The 22,413-nt window shown below is 44.4% G+C and overlaps 1 protein-coding gene across 2 annotated transcripts in view; it reads left to right on the top strand.

The window, feature by feature from the left end:
- Positions 1 to 398: 398 nt before the first annotated feature.
- The window catches only part of CELF2 (CUGBP Elav-like family member 2), a 547,441-nt gene continuing 525,426 nt past the window's right edge, over positions 399 to 22,413 (top strand). For both annotated transcript variants that reach the window (XM_053405505.1, XM_053405501.1), the window contains exon 1: positions 399 to 675. In XM_053405505.1, the coding sequence (XP_053261480.1) occupies positions 623 to 675 (53 nt within the window). In that variant the 5' untranslated portion in view covers positions 399 to 622. The remainder of the gene's footprint in view (positions 676 to 22,413) is intronic.

Below are 22,413 nucleotides of genomic sequence, written 5' to 3'. Positions count from 1 at the left end.
TAAATCTAAGGAGAGCTGGGGAGAGCCTTGCAAAATCGCCACCAGCAGAGAACGGCTCCAGGTTGCAATAATCTGTGAATGATTGCTAGCAGTGTCTGCAGAGCCTTCGAATTTTTTGATCTGTGCTTGTTCCTTAAGAAAGCAGAGGCGGACGGTGTTAATAAAGAGAGATTTAGCTGCCAGCTTGCACTCTCTGAATTATAGTGGACGGCAAAAAGGTCACCATTTGATCAGTTGCAGCAGTAGATTACGGGGTCTTTCTCCTTGTTTTGTTTTAAAAGGAGGGAGTGAAGGTGGGGAGGGGGGAGTGATAGTGGAGAAATGCAGCCCAGGGCTTTGGCAAGCCTTTTAAACACAACAAGATAGGGTGTTTTTTTGTGTGTGTTTTTGCGGGGGGAGGTTGGAGAGAAAGAGAGACGCTCAAGTTCTTATCAGCTGGAAAAGGAGGAAGAGCTCTCTCCCTCTCCCTCTCTCTCTGTGTGTTTTTACTTCTTCGTTTCGGATTGTCTGTTGTCATTCCCACCCAGTAAAAGCCGAGACGGCAGCCTGCTTCTTAGTGGCTGTGCAACTCTGCAGATCGTTTGCTTTTTACATTTTCCTTTTTGTTTTGTTTTTAAATACAATGGTTTCAATCATCTCTGATCTGGACCCACTGAAAAGCTGGAAAGTTTTAAGGTAGGCCTATTTCTTTCTTTCTTTCTCTCTCTTTCTTTCCCAATGCTCTGCTTGCTTCCCCCAAAGGAACCCCTCCTCCGTTTACCTTATTCACAAGTACAACGCATGCACGGGCTTGGTCTGCGCTTCAGAATCACATGGGGCTTAACCTCGACTGCACTGCAACCTCGGTGCTGTAACCACAATATGAATTCCTGGGTTTAAGATACAAGAAGAGTTTCTGGTAATTAGACCCCCTCCTTTTTTAAAAAAAAGGATGAGGGGGTTCAGCTGATGTTTCAGCGGAGTCTTCAATGAGAACTTTGAATATATCCCTTAATGCAGACCGGAAAAGTTGGTTGCCTTGTTATTTTAAAGAGGGATTTATTTCGAAGCTGGAGCTGTAATAAGTTTAACACTGGCTGAGACTGCTAAAGAGTTTAAAAACTTGTGGGCTTTTATTATTGGTATTTGCTTCATTGGAGAAAGGATTTTCTAAGTGATGTGTGCACTGCTGCCTTAGCAGAGGGCATATCATTAATTTTAGGGGAAACTTTCCTTATTTTTGAGCTTTACAGAATACTTTTGGGCAACTGTTTATGCAAGGCATGATTTTGGTTCTTGAGGGTTGTTTGTGCCTTAACTGTACTTTTTAAAAAGTAAATGGGAAGGGAATTGTTACTGCTTAAATGGGTTCTACACGAATTCGACCTGTCACAATAGTGTTCTGAAACGCTTTGTAAAGCTACCCACTGAGTTTTTGGTTTATAAAGTACACTGCTTCCTAAAAGTTTTCGGATGGCACTGGAGCCCTTTCTTAAAACTTCTCATTGGAAAACTAACCACAATTCTCTTGTTATATCTCCATCCTTTTGCATTTTATATCCAATGAGGAAAGGCCTTTGAAGAAGTGGATGGCTGCTGCTTATTGCAATGATGTGATAAGATGAGATGAAGATCTGTTCTTCGGTGGCCTTATTATTACAATTTTAAGGATGGATGTGCTGCAAAGTCGTTTATCTTTGCAGCAAGGTGTTTATCTTACAGCAAGGTGTGTGCATGTTGTGCACAGAGGACTGTGAACAGACACCTCCCACGCAAACACATTTGCTGATGGCGAATGTGTGGAGGGGCTTTCAAATCCCTCTATGCATGTTCTATATAAGTTGCATTGAAGGAGGAGGTGTGTCTGTGTACACGACTTGCTAAAGGCAAGAAGGGGTTGGAATGCTCTAGCTTCCAACCCTTGTTTCCAGTGATACAATGCATCCCAATGGCAGCATCAGCTATGATTGCTTGAAGGGTTTGTGTGTATCTGGCGATTTTCTTTTCTCTTCTAATCTTGTGCTTCACAGACAAGGACACCAGGCCTTAACCTTGAAAGGGGTGCCTTGCCTAGATGTTTCCTTTCATATCTGCAAGCGTGCGATGCTGGTAGGGGCAGCACGTTATCTATTGTGTGTTAGAATGGAAAGTATTTGTTGTTTGCGGCTCCTGTTCTTGATCTTTGGACATTTGGCTTGCCAAATTACTTCCCCCCACACCACACCAAACCACCCCTGACTGCTGGGGCAACTTCAATAGGATGACATGAAGAACTCATTGGCATACAGATAAAGGGTAGAAAAGGTCTCTCTCTCTCCAAAAGACACAAGAGCACATCTAATCAAAGATTGGCACCCACAATGCTTTCCTACTGATGTTGCTGTGAGAAAATGTTGTATTTGCAGAGAGCAAATGAACTTGAATACAGGGGGATGGGTGCATGCCTCTTAAACGTCTTAGATTTAAAGACAAGTTGTAGAATAATTTATAGTTAGAAGGGACTATGTAGGTCATCCATGCAATGTAGGAATCTTTTGTCCAAAGTGAGATTCGAACCCACAACCCTGGGATTAAGAGCCTCGGGCTGCACTGACAGAGCTATCCCAGGCTGGCAGTCAAAATGTGTTTAGAAGATTTGTGGCGAAACTTTTGGTCATGGCTTCAATGGCCTGATAAACATATTATTTGTAGGGGGGCGCGTCTCATTTATTATTTAGCTCAGATTAGTTTAAATGTCTTTTAAAACCAAAACTATTCAGATTATTTTACAAGAAATTAAAAAATACAGAAATTAAAGCAAGACCATAATGCAGAACAGAATGAATATTGTCATGATATCTTAAGCGCACCACCTCAAAACACAAATCATCAGGGATAATCAAGGAAACAAAGGCATAAAAGCAACCATCCCATCATATGCCTGGGGAAAGAGGAGCATCTGGACCTGGCACTGAAAATACAACACAAGTCTGCACCAGGCAGGCCTTGCTGGGGAGAGCATTCCACAGGTGGGGAGCCACCACTGTTAAGGCCTACTCCTTTCCCACCACTCTTAAAACTTCCATCACAGAGGGTAAACAGAGGAGGGTGTCTGATGTTGACCTAAGGGCATGGGAAGGTTGGTGATGGGGCTGTCGGTCCCAAACTGTGATAGGATGTTGTTGTTGTTTAGTCGTTTAGTCGTGTCCGACTCTTCGTGACCCCATGGACCAGAGCACACCAGGCACTCCTGCCTTCCACTGCCTCCCGCAGTTTGGTCAAACTCATGCTGGTAGCTTTGAGAACACTGTCCCACCATCTCGTCCTCTGTCGTCCCCTTCTCCTTGTGCCCTCCATCTTTCCCAACATCAGGGTCTTTTCCAGGGAGTCTTCTCTTCTCATGAGGTGGCCAAAGTATTGGATCCTCAGCTTCATGATCTGTCCTTCCAGTGAGCACTCAGGGCTGATTTCCTTCAGAATGGATCGGTTTGATCTTCTTGCAGTCTATGGGACTCTCAAGAGTCTCCTCCAGCACCATAATTCAAAAGCATCCATTCTTTGACGATCAGCCTTCTTTATGGTCCAGCTCTCACTTCCATACATCACTACTGGGAAAACCATAGCTTGTAACTATATGGACAGGATAGAACCATCCAATGCAGCTGGGCCAGAATAGGGGTTCTGTGATCTGACCACCTGGTTCCTGTTCTCAGTCTGGATGCTGCATTCTGCACCGGCTGCGGTTTCCAAACTGCCTTTGAAGGCTGCCTGTCACAGAGCAAGCCGGTCAGTAAATCACACAGTTCAAAGCTGGAATTAAGCAAAACATGATCTTCACATGCTTGGCAGAGTTTCAGGCCTAATGAGCACAGTAGCTTCCACCCAGTAGGCATGGGCGCCGACACATTGAGGCAGTGTGGTGTCACATGATGTCACAAGCATGACATCATTCATCCCTCTGTGCATCCCAAGCCCGCCCAGCGTGCAAGAGTTCCTGGCAGTGGTGGACTGCAGGGGATGGAGGCCCCCTCCATATTGGAAGTCTCAGCCCCCTACCAACAAATATTGAGGGGGCTGAAGCCCTTTTTGCCCCCTATAGTTGGTGCCTCTGCCTGTAGGTCCTGCTCAATGAAATCAGTTGCTGAGGCTGAAAGTCCCTGTCTCCCCACAGCTGTATATTGTCTCCACTGCAGGGCTCATTGCAAACAATCAGAGACTGTGCCTGCTTACAGGCTGCCTTTGCTCCTCCTGTTCCTGTTTTTCTTTTAACACCAGCCTCTTCCACATTCGCCTTAGCTATTTGATTCCTGATTCCACTCAAAACTGGAAATGCTGCATACAGAATGGACGGCAACAACGCAAGATAACTTTTTGTGTGTTGATGTCAAAAGGTTTGGACTATAACTTGGGAACATTTTTATCCAGTGATTTAAACAGGTCATCTTCAACATCATGACTCTAGGCAACAACACACACCACCAGAGGTATGCCACGTGTTACCGAACTACTATTCTGGGAACGCTGCAGAGAATATATAAAAGCTTATTTTATGGGGCTGCGTCTGTATCTCCTTCTGCTAAGGAAATCAGGTTATGTCCTGATTTTGTTAAATCAAGGGAAAGAATAGTTTACATCAGAGCCCAAATAGTTTTATCCTTAGAAAAGAGCGTCCGGTCCAAAAGCTGAGTCATACCTTTCCTGGAACACCAAGCAGGTGTAAAATTCCACTTTCAAACACTGGAAGAAATATATTCAAAGTTGTTGTGAGCGGTGGCTGGTGGGGCAACTCCCTACTCAAGCTGTCAGCCTGGCAGTCAGTTATGAAGGTGAGCTGGACAGATCAGAAGAAGCTGGCTAGTGCAGCCCCGCCAGAAAAGGAGAGATGTTCATCTGGCTAGAGGGCAAACTTGTGGTGGGCAGCATGTTTAGATGAGGTTCCAAGCAGGGAAAGAAGGAAGGATTGAGAAGGAGCGATAAAAGAAAAGTATACAGAGCTGGGCTTTGGTCACTCTGATACAGTGATCTTTCTCCCAGTGGGCCCTACCTATGCACCAGTAGACCCCGTTGTGGTCACATATTCCTTAAGAACAGTCCACTCTCCCTCCATCTCCCTCAGTTTTATGATGGCACCTGCCCTCATTGTGTTGGCGAAGTAGTCCAAGAGAGAAGATGGACTGAATCACTCACAAGCACCTGATAATGATTGATTAATCACCCTGGATGATGAATCTGTGAGATCTGAAGGTCCTTTAGTTACAGGAGGGAAGATTTTGGTTGACCATTGTGCTAGATGTCTTGATGGTGAGAGCATTTGGAATACTCTAGCTCTGGGTTTCTGGGACTGGGCAAGGAGATTGGCTAGATGGCATGTCCAGCCTTCAAGAGACTGAGAACTACTCCCACTATAAAATAGCAGTGATCTACCAAGGTTGTTGAGCTTTTTTTAGGAAGTCAAAACTTTTTTTTTGGGGGGGGAGCCAAGATCCACCACCACCACGATCTACCAGTAGATCACAATTATATCTGCAATATTTTGCTTATGTATTGGAGAAGAACTTATTGACAGCCTATGGAAGGTCATTCTTGTTAAAACCAGTTAGTGAGGCAAAGGCGGGGGGGCACATCTGTACTGGAAATTTGGAGCATGTCCATGTTTCACTTTTTAAAGATGGTAGAGATTAACAGTTGCTGCACTGTTCTCTACCGTTCATGCGTTCTAACTTGGATGGAAGCAAACACGCACTGAAGGATGAGAAAACTATTGAGCAATATGTAAGCAATAGCAGTTCTGTCACTTAATGAGTTTGGTCCTGTTTTTGGCCTCCCGTCTACAAAGGTGGTGCTTGTGGTGACAGGCCAAGACTTGACAAATGATTGATGCTAGCATTTCTTATGTGAAGTAGTTCAGACCTATCGATCTCACTTTCTTGGGAAGGAACAATCTTAGCTGAGAAGAGCGGGTAGAAATTTTGCAGAGGGTGATTTCATCGGAGGTTTTTCTCTCTGTGTGTGCGCAGTGCATACTGCTCCGGTGTGGAAAAGGATATAAACACAGAACATGTGAAGCAGCTTTCTGCTGAGTCAGACTATTGATCCAGCCAGCTCAGTATTGATCCAGCCAGCTCAGTTGCTAGCGGTCATCAGTCACAATTCTTTCCAAAACTGCTAAACCAAGATCCTTTTAACTGGTTGTACCAGAGACTGAGGGTCTCAGTGGTAGAGGATATGCTTATGCATGCAAAAGGTCTTGGGTGCGATCCCTGTCATTTCTGTGCAGGGCTGTGAAACACTCCTGTCTAAAACCCCATAGAAGTTCTTCCAGCCACTGTAGGCAGTACCAAGGTACACAGGCCTTGGTTTGATTTTGGTTCTGTGACTTGGCGTCTTCCTATGAATCTAGGGCAATGGTTCTCAGATGTTGTGGGTCCCCAGATGTTGTTGGACTACAACTCCCATCATCCCTGAACTCTGGCCTTGCTAGCTAGGGGTGATGGGAGTTGTAGTTCAACAACATCTGGGGATCCACAGGTTGAGAAAGGATGATCTAGGGCAAAGCATGTGCTCCCCAGCCCCTAGTTACAGATCAAAGCTCCCTTCAGTTTCAGCCCCCTGCCTCATGAAAGCAGCCCAGAGCTAGGTTATCTCCAACAGATGCCTTCCCAGCATCCACCACTCCTGTAGGTCATTCTCCTTGTTGTCAAGCTGTTTTTATCATCACTGAGGGTTCTTCTTAATGTTCAAGAAAAATCTGCTGAGGAACCTGGAAATAGTTACTTGGTTTCGATGAGACACTTAATATTTCTTTTGGAAACAAGTAAAGGCAAATTAACAACCCCAACTAATGGAGAAACAAAACATGAAATGAACCTAACTCTCAACTTTGGACTACTGTATAATAATAATAATAACAATAATAACAATAATAACAATAATAACAATAATAATAATAATAATAATAATAATAATAATAATAATGTATATGCCACCCATATGACTGGGTTGCCACAGCCACTCTGGGCAGCTCAAAACAAATAAAATGGTATCTCGGGTTACGAACTTAATTCATTCCAGAGGTCCATTCTTAACCCGAAACCGTTCTTAACCTGAGGCATGTTTTCGCTAATGAGGCCTCCTGCTGCTGCCGCCACCAGCCTGTGATTTCTGTTCTCACCCTGGAGCAAAGTTCTCACTCCGAGGTACTACTTCTGGGTTAGCGGAGTTTGTAACCCGAAGCGTTTGTAACCCGAGGTACCACTATAATACAGTGGTACCTTGTGTTGCGTAACCTCCAGGTTACGGAATCTTTGGGTTACGGCCGTGGTGAACCCGGAAGTGTATACTTCTGTGTTTTGCCACTCGCGCATGTGCAGAAGCGCTCTGCGCATGTGTGCGGAAGTGGTGCCTCTAGTTACGGATTTTTCAGGGTGTGCACGGCACCATGAAACGAATTAAATCTGTAACCAGAGGTACCACTGTAGTAAAAACAAACATCACACGCTAAAAGCCTCCCTGAACAGATCTGCCTTCAGGTGTCTTTTAAAAACCACATAGCTGTTTATCTATTTGACATCTGCCTGGAGGGTGTTCCACAGGCCAGGTGCCGCTACTGAAAAGCCCCTCTGCCATCATCTACCTAAAATTCAATAATCTATTCCAGCCTTTCTCAACCTGTGGGTCCCCAGATGTTGTTGAACTACAACTCCCATCACCCCTAGCTAGCAAGGCCAGTGCTCAGGGATGATGGGAGTTGTAGTCCAACAACATCTGGGGACCCACAGGTTGAGAACCGCTGATCTATTGGTTCATGAACATAAGGAGAGTTTTGCTGGGGCAGGCCAATGGCCCATCCAGTCCAAAATCCTGTTCTCACAGTGGCCAACCTCACAAGCAGGACCTGAGTGGAACACCAGTCTCCTTACTAAGCAACTGATATTCAGAGCTGCACTTCCTCAAGAGACATGCCGTGTGCCTCTTCCATTCTGAACCCCTGTTCCATCAAAGGCCCCTGTGCGCCCCACAGAAAATGGCCTGACTGTTGCTACTCTGCACCTGTTCTTCTTCCTTCTGATAACCCTCCTTCTCCTCTTCTCTGGACTCACTTCAGCTCCTCTTTCCACGATTCCTCTCATTTGACTTTCCCCCTGGAATTTCATGCCCCCTCTTCACTCTTCCTGTGTTCCGTAATCTGATAGGTGCAGGCAGTGCATAGCCTAAGATGTGGCCGTTTTCTTACATCTCATGGATGCTTTAGCTGGGATTCATGTATTGCAGAGGGTTGGACTAGATGGCTCTTGAGGGGCGGGGTCCCTCCCAACTCTACAATTCTATGATTCTATGGTTCCTTTTCTGCCTCTTCACAAACCTAGTAGAGGTAGATTGGACTGTGGTGCTACAGGGGCCTCGCAAAGGCTGAGAGGTTGTTGTTGGCACCATAGGGCCAGACTTTGGGGGCTGATGTCTAGGGTCCCACACAGCAAAGTGCAGAGGAGCCCCTCCCCCCACTTCAAATTGAAGCACTGCTAGCTTAATAAGATTTTGAATTAAGTGAATGTAATAATAATAATAATAATAATAATAACAACAACAACAACAACAACAACAACAACAACAACAACAATAATAAAAAATTTATTATTTATTCCCCACCCATCTGGCTGAGTTTCCCCAGCCACTGTGGGTGGCTCCCAATCAAATGTTAAAAACAGTACAGCATTAAATATTAAAAACTTCCCTGAACAGGGCTGCCTTCAGATGTCTTTTAAAGATAAGGTAGCTTCTTATTTCCTTCCCATCTGAAGGGAGGGCGTTCCACAGGGCGGGCGCCACTACCGAGAAGGCCCTCTGCCTGGTTCCCTGTAACCTCACTTCTCGCAATGAGGGAACCACCAGAAGGCCCTCAACGCTGGATCTCAGTGTCCGGGCAGAATGAAGGGGGTGGAGATGCTCCTTCAGGTATACAGGACCGAGGCCGTTTAGGGCTTTAAAGGTCAGCACCAACGCTTTGAATTGTGCTCGGAAATGTGCTGGGAGCCAATGCAGGTCTCTCAGGACTGGTGTTATGTGGTCCCGGTGGTGACTCCCAGTCACCAGTCTAGCTGCCGCATCCTGGATTAATTGCAGTTTCCGGGTCACCTTCAAAGGTAGCCCCACGTAGAGTGTATTGCAGTAGTCCAAGCAGGAGATAACTAGAGCATACACCATGTAAAGCTGTATACACCTCCCATCTAAAGAGCGGGTGAAGAGGGAATGTAAGATTAAGTCCACTGTTAATGTGAGCAACTAAGAATCATAGGATGGTGGAGATAGAGGGAATCCCAAAGGCCATCTAGTCCAACCCCCTCCAATGCAGGAATCACCCTGTGGGAAGCACTGGTTATTCAGGGTATATTTGACAACCTGAAGAGTCTTCCCAGAGGACAAGTGGAAGCCTGGTGTTCTTTTTTTTTCTTTTTAAAATGTGTGAGTCTATTTTAAGAGTTACTTACAGCCCTGGTCTAGAATGTGAAAATAATGAGAGTCTTGGAATACATACATATATTCCCTTTTTCGGATAGGGTGCACCAGAATAAGCAAGCTAAGAGAATTGCTCAGTTTGGAGAGGGGCCAGGGTAAATTCCAAATTCGGGCAATCATAATATTCTTTTACTGACATTTCAATAGGGTGAAGTGAGCGCCGATAATTAGGCCACAGCGATCTTGGCCTTGTAACCCTTGGCCTTGTAACACATGTCACAATGGTTATGGGAGTAGTGTTTATGCTAGGAGCATGATTAGGGAAGTCCCTGGTAGAAAACTTGAGTCAGTTGCATTGGAGGGAGATTGTCATTGCAGAAATACAGCTCCAGGGACCCTGGTTGCCGTGTTGGGTTTCTGAATCCTGGAGGTCTCCTTCCGCTGTTGTTGGACTGCAACTCCCATCATCCTTGACCACTAGCTAGGGATGATGGGAGTTGTAATAATAATAATACTGTAAATAGTTATGCAAATGAAGGATCGAAAGTGAGGTTCAGTGATTCGATGGATACTGTAGATAGTTATGCAAATGAAGGATCGAAAGTGACGTTCAGTGATTGGATAGTTTTAGAAAGTTGCTACAGTAACGTTGTACTGGAGCTCTATATAAGCAGGCTGACTGAGCCCTTCAGTTCAGTTCTGTTGTGGCCTCTGAATAAAGAAGAGCTGTTTGAAGAATCGCTGTGTCATCTGATACGTTCACCCACAACTTAACACTGTTAGCATTATTTATGCCCTCCCCAGCCTCTCTGGGTGGTTCCCAATCGAGTGTTAAAAACAGCTGGAGACCCAAGTTTGAGTAACACTGCAACTTAGCTCCTTCAACAAACCTTTGCTGTCACCCTTGCCTCACCCCTTTCCTTTGTCTTGCTCCCTGTGGAACCTGAGACTGTAGGCTCCTTGGGGCAGCAATCTCTTTTCCTTTTCTTTCTCTCTTTTTGCTAATGCCAATTTGAAAACATGCTATGTTTATATTAGGCTGTAGTCTGAGGCACATTTCCTAGGGAGAAAGCACCAAGGGAAAAAAAATGTCTAAAATTGTGTTTGTGCTTTTCATGTCTTAGGGATGGGGAACGTTTCGCCCTCAGAATGTTGTGAGAATCCAGCTCCCATCAACCCCAGCCAATATGGGCAATGCTCAGGTATGATAGGAGCTGGAGTTCAGCAACAAACAGAGGGCTGCAGTTTACCCACTCTTGATATAAACAATGAGCATCCAGGGGAACGTTTTTCTTGAAGTTTTGCCATTCTTCCATGAAGATCCCATTATGTACAGGCTTTCTCGCTAGCTGTTCCCCCATACACACACACACAACCTAAGCAAGAGAGCTCTTTAGTGGGAAGGGAAAATAAAGCTTTGGCAGGAGTTCAACAGATGCCAGCTCTTTCCCTGACACCGAGTTCATCATTACATAAGGCAGAAGACACTCTTTGCCATCTTTGACCATGTGCTTAAAATAGCCACAAAGAGCCAATTGATCTTCTACGGTTCCTTACACTGCCTGGATAGCCTGATGACGACGTTCAACTACCATATGGAAGAAAATGTGCCGAAAGTAATGTTGGGAATAGCTATAGCATCTGTTTTGCTCTTGGCACAGACTTTGACCAGACAACTTTTGCCTCAGTTTCCTGATCGAGAATTAAAGGCTTCTTCTGTGGCCCCTCCTAGCAACATCTCATGTTCTTCCTGCAGCATCACAAATCACTTGAGGAATTCTGTTATCTGTTAAGTTTCCCTGCTGACCTTGTCAGGCTAGAATCATATTAGCAGCCCTGTGTGAGTATCTGCAATTTGCAACTTCCAGTGGGAATGCTTTGAGAAAGCAGAACAATGTATTCATTCCCAGTGATGTGTCCCAAAAACGTGATAGGTTGGATACACACACACACACACACACACACACACACGTTATTTGATTGGGAAGGGAGAGGAGAACAGCCACTGAGTGTTCTTTCCCCCTTTATTAATGTGTGCACGTTTGTTAGTTTAGTGACTTTTGTATACAGTTGTACCTTGGAAGTCAAACAGCTTAGTTCCTTAACGTTTTGGCTTCCAAGCGTCGCAAACCCAGAAGTGACTGTTCTGGTTTGCAAACTATTTTTGGAAGCCGAATGTCTGACGGGGCTTCGACAGCTTCTTATTGGCTGCAGGAGTTTCCTGCAGCCAATCAGAAGTTCCTGCAGCCAATCAGAAGCTGTGGAAGCCCCGTCATGTTTTGGAAGTGAGACTGACTTCCAGAACGGATTCCGTTCGACTTCCAAGGTACGGCTGTATTGCTTTTCAGGCAGACCTCAAAAAGTGGTTTACATAAGATGATTATTGTTTTATTTATTATCCACTCTTCAGCCTAAGGTCTCAGGGAGGGCTGAAACATTAAAACACAACTTTAAAACCCAATGTTAAAAAGAACAGCTTAAACAACTTGCAATGAGAGAAATAAGGTGAGTCCTAAAAATATACGCAGCAAGCTTTATAACAACGATGCCAGGCACACCTCTGTGGGGAGGGAGTTCCACAATTGGGGGCCACCACAGATAAGGCCCTGCCCCAGAACAGTACTTGCTTTTTGCTGCCTGCAAATGTGAAAAATACAAAAATGGTCTATGTGCACACATCATTTTCTGTTGGGGAGGAGGAATTCCACGTTGTATTTTGTTTTGTGACATAACTGATGCCCTCCATCCCATTTTGCTTTTCAATCTGTCTCATAATTCTCAGTTTAGCCTCCTTAAATTATATTCCAGCTATGCAAGGAAATGTGGGGGCCTCTGTGTGAGAGAGACTGTCCAGTTTGCAGCTGCGGATTGCAATGCCTCCACCCATTTCCGGGTAACGGCACCCCTGTTGCGAGACTTGTACACTTTTTTAAAAAGTTGGAGATTGTTAACTTTTCCAAAAAACAAAACAAAACCCAACAACCAGGAAGTTCTTGTGTCAAAGCTCAAAGGAGAAAACAGGCAGAGCGCTTGATGACAAAAAGTACTTGGAACTTGTTGCTGTACAGAAAGGTGGACGTCATCTGCAATCTTCTTCTTCTTCTTCTTCTTCTTCTTCTTCTTCTTCTTCTTCTTCTTCTTCTTCTTCTTCTTCTTCTTTTTAAATTCTGCCTGGGGGATAAAGTTGCATCTAAGTTTTAATGGCAACCTCTTTAACATAATGTGGAGGAGGAGAGCCATAGAGGCTGCTTACGGATGAATTATTTGCAATTAATATGCATGCGGTGATTGGAGGAGGGTTGGTTTGTGTGTCTGTCTAAAGGCAGAGGAATCTCAGTGTTTCCATTTACGGAATGTTAAAATTCCAAACTGTTTCCATAACGTAGGTTTCCGAAGAAATCTCCATGTATACAGGCTTCCTAAAAATATATACAGTGGTACCTTGGGTTAAGTACTTAATTCGTTCCGGAGGTCCGTTCTTAACCTGAAACTGTTCTTAACCTGAGGTACCACTTTAGCTGATGGGGCCTCCCACTGCCGCTGCAGTGGAGCACAATTTCTGTTCTCATCCTGAAGCAAAGTTCTTAACCCGATTTACTATTTCTGGGTTAGCAGAGTCTGTAACCTGAAGCATCTGTAACCTGAAGCATATGTAACCCGAGGTACCACTGTACCATCATTCAGAGTTATGTGTGCATCATTTATGCAAACATCCATACACTTCCCTTATCATTTGCGCTGTGTGTTTGTGGCTTGCAGTGAACCATTTTCTGAAAGATTACACATACCAGGAGTAGTAATATTTGCATCCTTTGTCTACCGAATTTGGCTCCCCCACTTGTCTTGCTTCCTCCTTCCTTTTGCACCCTTGAATAATTTTCTGCTTCTCCCTTCTTGTTCTTCTTCCCTGGCCAGCTTGAGGCACATGTATTATCTATGTTTGGGGGGGCGGGTTTATCATCAACACTATTATGCATGTGTACAGTTCGAAAAACTGTAGCAGAGGAGGAAGCGTCTCCAATCCTCCAAGCAGCAGAGTCGCACCTCCTGATCATTCCACTGGCATTCTCAACCGATCTTGTCTTCTAGGACAGTTGGGAGTCTGCTGTGTCCATCGAGCCATGAGCAGAGTCTCCAAAGCATAAATATGGAGTAGGATCTCAGCAATAGACCTTAACGCAAGGCTTACTTCTTGAAGGCACCAGTAATATCTAAGCTTGAAGTAGAGGAGCGGGATTAAGATCAAGCCATGATTGTCAGTACTATGGCCCTAGAGCAGGGTTTCCCAAACTTGGGTCTCCAGCTGGTTTTGGACCACAATTCCCATCATCCCTGACCACTGGTCCTGCTAGCTAGGGATGATGGGAGTTGTAGTCCAGCAACAGCTGGAGACCCAAGTATGGGAAACCCTGCAATAGAGGCTTGTTGTGAAATGTTTTGGTGCTGGCTCTGTGTGGTGTCTTCATGTCCTTTCTCCATATTATTCCCATGCTTTTCTCCAGTAACATAATGGTTGGTGTCTTAGATACACATTGACGTAGATAACTGGCTACAAGTAAGAGTAACAACAAGTCTACTTGTCTGCAGTTAAAATGTTTCTAGGGTTACAAATGATGTTTGGCAAGCCAGACTATTCCTAGGAATGGGGCACTGTGTGTCCATCCCATTTTCCTTTCCTACAATTGTGTTTTCCTCCCCTCTCTTCTATGCAAGTTTTGTACAGCCAAAAAAGACCAGCACAAGAAAACAAAACACAGCGCTGTTTTTCAGTTTTTATTTATTATTAATTTTTGGCAAGTCCTCGGGAGCAAAAGGAGTACAGTACGGTGGCTGTACTGAATTGCAATTGTAGATAAGAGATTATGTGGGTAGGAGTACTGGGAAAATGAGCAAAAATGGGAGGAATCTGAACATCAGCATCATTGTTTAAGCACGTACAACTCTGAGTGCCGAGTAATCCATTTTGATTATTTATAAGCCACTCTGTCAATGAATTGTCTAACTATTGACACAGCGCAATAAGATAGCACTGTAATCTCAGAGGTCAGGTGATATCACTTTGCAAGTGGCCAGGCAGAATGTCCAGTAATGGTATCTATCCTGAGAGGAAAGGAGGGACGCAAGAAGGAATTGGTCCCAGCAAGTTTGAGGGAAAGGGCCCAGTTACAATTGTTTCTGATGTTCAGGGTTCAAATGATAGGAATTGTGGAAAGAGGAGCTGAAGTGAGTCCAGAGAAGACTAGGATGGGGCATCAGAAGACGATAGAACAGATGCAGAGTGGCAACAGTGAGGTCATTTCCAGTGTGGTGCCACGATGGAGCAGAGGTTCAGAATGGAAGATGGCAGACTATGGGGCTGTCGGAGACAGTGGGACTCGGAATACCAGCTGCTGGGAATCACGAATGGAGAAAGCACTGTTGCTTGTAGGCTTCCTAGAGGTATTTGGTTGGCTACCAGAAGAGCAGGGTGCTGGATGAGGTGGACCTTTGGCCTGAACCAGCAAGGCTCTAATTATGTTCTTATGAGGAACTGCTCATCAACATAAAGGGTTCTGACATGGGGTGGGTAGCCAAAGGCTTGAGGCCAAGGGTCTCCTCAGATACGATATGATATGATACAATAATCTTTATTGTCATTGTCCTATACAAAACAACGAAACTGAAAAAAATCTACATCAGACATTCAAAAACCAACAAGCCTGCTATCCCTGCTATCCCAGCCTGTTTAACCCCCTAAAAACTCTGATACCCCATAATTAAATACAATATGCTCCCATAGAGACTACCTTACACTGAGTTTAGGACAAAAATCGCATTTGGATAGAAACTGTTTCTCAGGCAGCTAGTCCTAGTCTTTATAACCCTGTACCTTCTTCCAGAAGGCAGAAGCTGAAAGAGATCATTTCCTGGGTGCGCACTATCCTGCCCTATCTCTGCAGCTTTCTTATGGCACCTGGACGCATAGATTTGATCCAAGGTGGGAAGAGTGCACCAATTATTCTCTCTGCAGTCTTTACAACCTTGGACAGCATTGTTTTTCCCCTGACCGTGCAGCTCCCAAACCACACACAGAGACCACAAGTTAATACACTCTCAACAGTATAATGGTAAAATGCCATCAACAGGTCCTTTGAGTGATTATTTTTCCGGAGGATTCTCAGAAAATAAAACCTATGCAGAATGGAGAGCTATTTTGGACTCCCTTCTGCACCCTGCACATGCAGAAAACAGAGGTGCAGCCATCACATTTTTTCATATGCAAAGCTGTGTTATTCTGTATATCTAGTTTTACACCTGAACTTAAATGTTTGTGAGCAAGAGAGAGAAGATGGTATTCATCATCAAAATAAGAAACTGCTGTAGCGTATCGCCCTGCATTGGAATTTGGGCTTATCTGCACTTTTCAGAAGGGTTGGTTCAACATCTGTCTTGGTGCTTTCCTTTCTGACATTTGGCAGATTGGGCAGACAGCTCAGTCAGTAGAGCACGAGACTCCTAATCTCAAGGTCGTGGGTTCAAGACCCACGTTGGGCAAAAGATTCCTGTGTTGCATGAGGTTGGACCAAATGACCCACGTGTTCCCTTCCAGCTCTACAGTTCTACAGTTTTTCTCCCAGTCTTCTCTTTTCTTTATTTCTCCTTTTACAGTGGTACCTCGGGTTACATACGCTTCAGGTTACACACTCCACTAAGCCAGAAATAGTGCTTCAGGTTAAGAACTTTGCTTCAGGATAAGAACAGAAATCGTGCTCCAGCGGTGTGGCGGCAGCAGGAGGCCCCATTAGCTAAAGTGGTGCTTCAGGTTAAGAACAGTTTCAGGTTAAGTACAGACCTCCGGAACGAATTAAGTACTTAACCCAAGGTACCACTGTACCTGCTTTTATGTCAGTGTCTTTCCACAGCTCTACATGCATCGTTTTGATTGCCATAAACTGAAGGGTGGGGCGAGGGATTTGCTTGGTCTGCTGTTTACTAAAGACCAATTCAATGCATCTGAGCGTGATTTTGGATCAAGAATGCAACTACCAAATGGAATTCATGCTTCTCCAGATTTTACAATAGATTTTCAGTGCACGAAAGCATGTGGTTTGCATAAACGATGTGTACATTTGACTGGTGATGGCATTGAAAAGTGTATATTTAATGCATGGCCTTGAATCTGCATTTCCAGCATCATAAAAACCTAACAAATTAGAAACCTGCGCTGATCTGGCGAACTGATTCTCTCAGTCTTCCAATAATTGATTCTTCTTGTTCGCAGACTCACTTGGAAAACCACCCAGCATGTATTTGCAAATCTACCAGTGATATAGTGTAAGAACACATAATTAAATTTGCTACATGAATAGATATAGCTGCTTTGTGCAAAATTACTTCTTCAATCCATGTATGCACAAGCATGGAGAAGCTTACTGGGATATAAGAAGTTCTTTCTTGTCCATCTATGGTGGTAGAAAGGTCTGCCTTCTGATCATGTCTCTTTGCAGATGTTTCAGGAAGATAGCATGGCTTTAATAATAAAAAAAGGTTCCAGAAATGGTTGGCTGAACTTAAGGCATGGAAAATTAGTTTTGTCAAGATGAGGATGAGTGTCATTGGACTTGCCTGTTTTTGCAAAGGGAAAACCATACTAAGTGAAATTTATGTGTAGGAGAGCACAGTATGGATGGTGCCAGACATATTTGACAGCCCTCATAACTCCCCTAAATCTCTGTTTCAAGGGTGGGGGCTTGGACAGGCACAGCAGCCAGTATCAACGATATTTGTGGTATGTAATCCATGGGTGCAGTCAAATGCAACATTCTTTCCCTAGAATGGGCACAAGCAGGGGGACACCCAGTCAGTGTAACTTCCTGTTCCACTGGAAGTCAGAAGCTTTCTCTCCCTGCATGTGATCTGGGAGGTGGACATGGCCCCGCCTGACTCCTTAAAAGAGCCAAGCCATGCAGCCATTTTCTCAGTGTTGATCAGTCTGTCTTTCACTTGCTTGTTGTTCTATCTTTTGCTGCCGTGCTGCTCTCCTGCAGCCATTTTGTTGTCTTGATGTAATTTTGCTGTCTGCTGGCTCTCTGCCAGCAGCACGTGAGTTCAGCCTCCCTATGAGATGAACTCACACAGTTTCTTTGTGTAACTACTAAGCAAAGCCTGCCTTTCAGAGATCAAACCGTGAACTGAAATGTGAGTAAACTTTTTGTTACTTTACTCAGAAAGACTCTCGTGTCTTTATTCTTTTAAGAGGGATCAAAAGGGGACACCAGGAAATAATCTGAACGAAGAGATTCAAACGAATCTGCAAACTAGCTTCCAGCTACGGTATATTGAGGGGATTTTGCTTTGCTGCATCACTTACTAGCGTGAGTGAAAGAAGGATAATACTAATTCAATATATCCTTTCCTACAACCCTTAACATTCCCATAATATGCCCCCTCTGATACATCCCCACCCCCAAACCCTTCCTGTGGAGATCCCCCCTGAATTAAGGCAGGAATTCTGGTGCTGGAGCATAGTCTGGGATGACTTTTGAGTTGGTATCCCACCCCAGCTATTCTGGAATACCCTCCAACTGTCCTGTTTTGCACACGAAATCCAGGATTGACAGAAGCCATCCCAGATCTGATCCCAATTCCAGGTGTCCCATTTAGGCTTCTGTGCTCTGGCCATCCCAGAGCACAAGACCAAAAGATAGGTGTGCTTTTATATGTGTGTGTGTGTGTATTTGTTGTTGTTGTTGTTTAGTCGTGTCCGACTCTTCATGACCCCATGGATCAGAGCATGCCAGGCACTCCTGTCTTAGGCTGCCTCCTGCAGTTTGGTCAAACTCATGCTGGTATCTTCGAGAACACTGTCCAACCATCTCGTCCTCTGTCGTCCCCTTATCCTTGTGCCCTCCATCTTTCCCAACATCAGGGTCTTTTCCAGGGAGTCTTCTCTTCTCATGAGGTGGCCAAAGTATTGGAGTCTCAGCTTCAGGATCTGTCCTTCCAGTGAGCACTCAGGGCTGATTTCCTTCAGAATGGAGAGGTTTGATCTTCTTGCAGTCCATGGGACTCTCAAGAGTCTCCTCCAGCACCATAATTCAAAAGCATCCATTCTTCGGCGATCAGCCTTCTTTATGGTCCAGCTCTCACTTCCATACATCTCTACTGGGAAAACCATAGCTTTAACTATACGGGCCTTTGTTGGCAAGGTGATGTCTCTGATATAGATAGTTAGATAGATATTAGTTTTCAACATATCATTTTCAACAATAGTTAAACATATTTTCATATCTTATACAATTTTTTTTTTACTTCCATCAATCACATCTGAAATTTTTCCAGTCTATTCACTTAATATACATTTCTTACTTTCACTATTACATTTAAATCTCATAACTAATGTCCTATTCTTTTTCTACTGTGCAGTATTTCATATATTTCTCCTTACACAACTTCTTGTAGTCCTACTAGCGTGATTTGTTGATTACAGTTGCTCTTCAAATAGTTCGTATATTTCTTCCAATCTTCTGTGAATCTCTGGTTCCACGGGTTTTGAATCCTTCCTGTCCTGTTTATCTAATTCTGCGTGGTCCATTAATTTTATCTGCCATTCTTCTTTCGCCGGGATTTCTTCTTGCTTCCATTTCTGGGCTAACAATACTCTTGCCACTGTTGTTGCATATAAAAAGACAGGTGCGTTTTCATCCTGCCCTGTAGCGGGAGTCAGTTGGTTCACATGAGAACATGGGACCCAAAAACAAAAACAAAAGATGCACCAACTTACCTTGACCCCGCACATCACTGCTTTTCTTCTTTCTCCTTCTGTCATGGCACTTCTGGAAGCAGTGCTGGCAGAGGAGGAGGTGGAGGCCATAGTGCCAGAGCAGTGTCTCCTGGTGCCACACAAGCCAGGGTGACTTCCCCAAGGCTGTGGAGAAGAAGAGAAGAAGAGTTTGGATTTGATATCCCACTTTATCACTACCCTAAGGAGTCTCAAAGCGGCTAACATTCTCCTTTCCCTTCCTCCCCCACAACAAACACTCTGTGAGGTGAGTGAGGCTAGGAGACTTCAGAGAAGTGTGACTAGCCCAAGGTCACCCAGCAGCTGCATGTGGAGGAGCGGAGACTCGAACCAGGTTCACCAGATTACGAGTCCGCCGCTCTTAACCACTACACCACACTGGCTCCCACACTGGAGGAAGGCGAGGTTGCGGAGAAGACTGTACATGGGGGGGAGGGAGGGGCAAGCGGGTGTCAGCAGCGAGTGGGCCAGGCCGGGGGAGAGTGATGGGGTTGGAAGCATGGGGGGGGGGGTTGCCCCCAGTTTGCCCTGATTCAGGAAGCAGCTGAACAGGGGGAAGGATCCAGAGCACTATGTCTCCAGCAGCCCCCAAACACACCTGTGCAGGCAGCAGCAAGCCCTCTTTCTTGGTGAACAGGCAGGCAGTAAGCCTGAGTGATGACAGCACTCTTGACTGTCCATCTTTAGCCATTCCCACAGTTTCGTAGTAGAGATCTCTGCATGCCGTGAGGTCCATCTGGCAGCCACTAAACTCACCCACTTTCCTTCAGGTGTGATAATAATAAATTTTGTTTATACCCCCCCCTCCCCAGCCAAGACCGGGCTCAGGGCGGCTAACAACCAATAATAAAAACAAGTTGATTAAAATACAACTTAAAAACAAGATTAAAATACAGTATTAAAACATTAAAATGCAGCCTCTTGACAGGAGGAGAAAGGAAAAAAGAAAGAGGGGGAGGGAATCAAATTGAGTCTAAGCCAGGCGGAACAACTCTGTCTTACAGGCCCTGCAGAAAGAAATCAGATCCCGCAGGGCCCTGGTCTCATGAGACAGAGCGTTCCACCAGGCTGGAGCCAGTGTTGAAAAGGCCCTGGTTCTGGTTGAGGCTAATCTAACTTCCTTAGGGCCTGGCACCACTAGGGTGTTGCTATTTATGGACCTCAGTATTGCACATGTTTAAATTGCAAGCTAGTATTCCGAGCTCCAAACCGTCTTGAGTGCATTGGCACAATAAATGTTGGCCCAACAAGTGTAATAAACAAGATTTGCTATTTTCTCCTGCCCACATTGTGTCCAAACCCCTACCACCACAGCTTTTTCTGATCTCGAGTAAAATTTATTTCTGGAAAAGTCAGGGGTGGTTTTGTTTTCGGACATGGTAACAATTATTGTTTCGTGGTAACAATACCAGTGCCCGTTGCAATAAAGTCCCCATGATCTACTTAAGAAGTTCAGTGATGTCCAGAGCCTGTTGATTTATGAGTTGTGGTTGTACCTCAAAGAATGTCAAGGTCATCTTTTATATATATATATATATATATATATATATATATATATATATATATTTATTAAGAATTAAGTTGGGCAAACGTTAAGAAGCTAGCTTTTCTGACTAATGGAGCTGCAGATTTATTGCTCTGGAAGACTTTTGTGTCGAGCAATTAGCTGTCCAATATTTGCATGCTTTCAGACTGCACGCAAAGACGTCTGTTTGTTCCTTTTGTTTGTCAAAGTGACTCCGCAGCCAAACCGAAGACCTGTGTAATCTGCAAGGCTGGGAGGAGGCGAAGGGAAAGGATCTTTCTGTTTAGTGTTTGTCTTGGAGATGTTGCCATGCAAAATCACGTTTTCTTAAAAGAGAGAGGGGAAGAGGGAAACCCTCCCCCGGCATTGATCTGGGCCAGGTGTCAAAACAGCACTTACTAGCCCCTTCCAGGGATCTGGAGGATGACAATTCTTTGTAATGAACCCATCTTAATAGTGACATTACTCAAGATTCAAAAAAACATGAAGTGTAATTTTTTTTGTTGTAGCCTTTCCCTCCTCCCCTCCTGGCAAAGAGGCTGCCAAGTGTTGATGATAATTTTTATGGATCGTTTGCATGATTTTGGAGCTTTGTCCATAGCCAAACAGAAAATGTTTTATGGGCAGTTTGTCCTCCATTCTCCTCCTCCTTCTCCTCCTCCTCCTCCTCCTCCTTCTTCTTTTTCTTCTTCTTCTTCTTCTCCTTCTCCTCCTCCTCCTCCTCCACTCTGGGCACATTCAAACCACAAATGTAAAACCTTTGGGGATGAAGTCCTGCAAAGGTCATAGGGCTCGACTTAACACGATTAAGAGCTAGTTTTGCATACAACAATAATAATATTATAATACAGTGGTACCTCGGGTTATGCACTTAATTCGTTCCGGAGGTCCGTTCTTAAGCGAAACTGTTCTTAACCTGAAGCACCACTTTAGCTGATGGGGCCTGCTGCTGCTGCCGCACCACCGGAACACGATTTCTGTTCTCATCCTGAAACAAACTTCTTAACCTGAAGCACTATTTCTGGGTTAGCGGAGTCTGTAACCTGAAGCGTATGTAACCTGAAGCGTATGTAACCTGAGGTACCACTGTAATACCCTTACTGTCAATGTACAATCTGTGTACAATGAAATTAACTGAGCCTCCCCCCCCGCACAAACAAACAATCTCATTGCACTCTGTGTGCTTGTCACACAACACACCAACCCTGAAAGTCAGTTACACTATATAATTATTATAGTGAATTATATACATGTTGTGCACTGTTCTTGGGCTTTCAGAATGTTGTTGGTGATTAAAAAAGAATCTTTCAGACACTCGCTTTTAGATATATGTGGTGAAGCTGAGAAGAGCAGATTAACAACTGATGTTATTTTTCAGGGGTTAAGTTGCAGATTTTATAGGTGGGTTGATACTGTGAATAATTTAACACTGTAGCTTACTTTGTCTTGCACTGTGTAATTTTATTTATTGCTTGTTATTGTGAATTGTACTAGATTTAATTTTTGTGTTTTATGGTTGTTAAATATGTGCACTGCATTCCCCATTATCTTGCTGTGGTGTCATATGTACTCTACTTTTAAGGAGTATTGTATCACTTTAGCTAGTCTTGGCTTGTCCCAAAAATTCCTGGGAGCTACAATTCTCAGAATTCCTGGGAAGATGAATTGTTAAACCACTCTGAGAATTGTAGCTCTG

The sequence above is a fragment of the Podarcis raffonei genome, chromosome 10, assembly GCF_027172205.1.
Source record: "Podarcis raffonei isolate rPodRaf1 chromosome 10, rPodRaf1.pri, whole genome shotgun sequence".
NCBI lineage: Eukaryota > Metazoa > Chordata > Lepidosauria > Squamata > Lacertidae > Podarcis > Podarcis raffonei.
This window is presented reverse-complemented; position numbering and strand designations above follow the sequence as displayed.